This window comes from Elephas maximus, chromosome 7, assembly GCF_024166365.1.
Source record: "Elephas maximus indicus isolate mEleMax1 chromosome 7, mEleMax1 primary haplotype, whole genome shotgun sequence".
Lineage (NCBI taxonomy): Eukaryota > Metazoa > Chordata > Mammalia > Proboscidea > Elephantidae > Elephas > Elephas maximus.
This window is the reverse complement of record NC_064825.1, coordinates 58,096,886-58,098,669: the sequence shown is the minus strand read 5'-3', so window position 1 is coordinate 58,098,669 and position 1,784 is coordinate 58,096,886. Positions and strand designations below refer to the sequence as shown.

The 1,784-nt window shown below is 40.5% G+C and overlaps 1 protein-coding gene across 1 annotated transcript; it reads right to left on the bottom strand.

The window, feature by feature from the left end:
• Positions 1-251: 251 nt before the first annotated feature.
• LOC126079189 (olfactory receptor 52N4-like) lies at positions 252-1,346 on the bottom strand. The gene has a single exon (XM_049890118.1). The coding sequence runs from the start codon at positions 1,227-1,229 to the stop codon at positions 252-254; it is 978 nt and encodes a 325-aa protein (XP_049746075.1). The 5' UTR covers positions 1,230-1,346.
• Between the last annotated feature and the right edge of the window lie 438 nt (positions 1,347-1,784).

The window sequence follows — 1,784 nt, the reverse complement described above, 5'->3', positions numbered from 1 at the left end:
TATTTTTTCAAGGAAACTTTGGATAATGATGAGACCAGACCGTCATAGGGCCAAAGAGGTGACAACTCAAAGTATATTAGACATTTCAGTGATGTTAGGATTCTCAATAAACTTATTTGAATGCACCATTTAACACACTCTCTTGTCATGGCCAAGAGTATTCTCAGAAATGTTTTTCTGTTCCTGTCTAAACAGACAGCAATAACCCTTCTCTCTTCCTTTAATTCTTCTTATTTCTGGCAAGTATCCATTCATATGCTCTGGGGTTTTGTGTCCTCAGAACCTGAAAGTATTCTTAGGACACAGTCTCGTATCTGCTTGGTTTTCACCCCATAGACAACAGGGTTCATAGTGGGAGGCAGGAGCAGATAAATATTGGCCACAATGATGTGGCAAGATGGAGGGATCATGTGGCCCCCAAAACGATGGGAAAAGAAAGAGAAGAAAGCTGGACTGTAGGAGAAAATAATGGCACAGATGTGGGCAGTGCAGGTGCTAAAGGCCTTCTGCCGAGCATCTGCCGATGAGAGCTTGACCACTGCCCGAAGGATCATGGTATAGGAGATTGTGATGCACAAGATGTCAAAACCCCCAATCAGGAGGGCCACCATCAGGCCATAGATAGCATTGACCTTGACATTTCCACAGGATAATTTGGCCACAGACATGTGGTCACAGTAGGTATGGGGAATGATATTGCCTTTGCAATAGGGTAGATTCTTGGTGAGGAAAGTGAAGGGAATGATGAGAATCACAGCTCTCAGAAATGTGGTAAGCCCAACTTTTGCAATGACAGGATTAGTGAGGATTGCTGAGTAGTGCAGAGGGTAGCAGATGGCCACATAGCGGTCCAGGGCCATAAGCATGAGCACCCCAGATTCCATCCCTGTGAAGGTGTGGATGAAGAACATCTGGACTAGGCATTCATCAAAGCTGATTTCCTTGAGATGAAACCAGAAAATGCTGAGGGCCTTAGGAATTGTACTGGAGCACATGACAAGGTCAGTTAGAGAAAGCATTGCCAAAAAGTAGTACATAGGCCTGTGCAGAGAGTCTTCACAGCGAATGAGATAGAGGAGTCCACAATTGCCTACCATAGCCACAACATACATAGAGCAGAATGGGAAGGAAATCCAGATGTGCATGTCTTCTAGTCCTGGGACTCCATTCAGAATGAATAAGGCTGGGGACAAGTCTGTTTGATTCAGCATTAGCATGACCAGTCTCATATGATCATTAAATACCTTAAAATTTATGAGTGTTTTCCTAGAGTAAGAAAAGGGGAAGACAAAATGGAGGTATGATCATTGTTTCCATCTCCCCCTGCTTTTTATTTCCATAGTACTTTTTATGATCAAACAATCAAATATTTTGTGTGCCAGGAAATAGTTTTTTGCTTATGTGGTGTTATTCATTGATTAATTCATCAATTCATTCAACACATTCTTACTGATCACTTACAATGTACCATTTCTAATCACAGAACCAACAGAAATGCTGATGATGTTTTATTCTTATTCATGATTAATGACTGGCATGTATTTTTTCTTACTATAACCAGGATTTGTTATAAGCATTTTGGAAATATTAAATTATTTATTTTTTAATTGATCTGGGAATCTAAAATTCAGTGTAAAGACCTGGGTTCCATTTTCTAATGCCTCATCCTGGCCCTTGTTCTGGCCTAGTATATATGCATTTATAAGATCATCTGAATTTCTCCTTAGAATAAACCCCTAGCCCAGATTGGAGGGTAAATGATTTAAAATTCACGAACATCCTTT

Bases quoted from the DNA above. Each gene is read 5' to 3' on its own strand.
- LOC126079189 (XM_049890118.1), bottom strand. From the start codon at position 1,229: ATGAGACTGGTCATGCTAATGCTGAATCAAACAGACTTGTCCCCAGCC.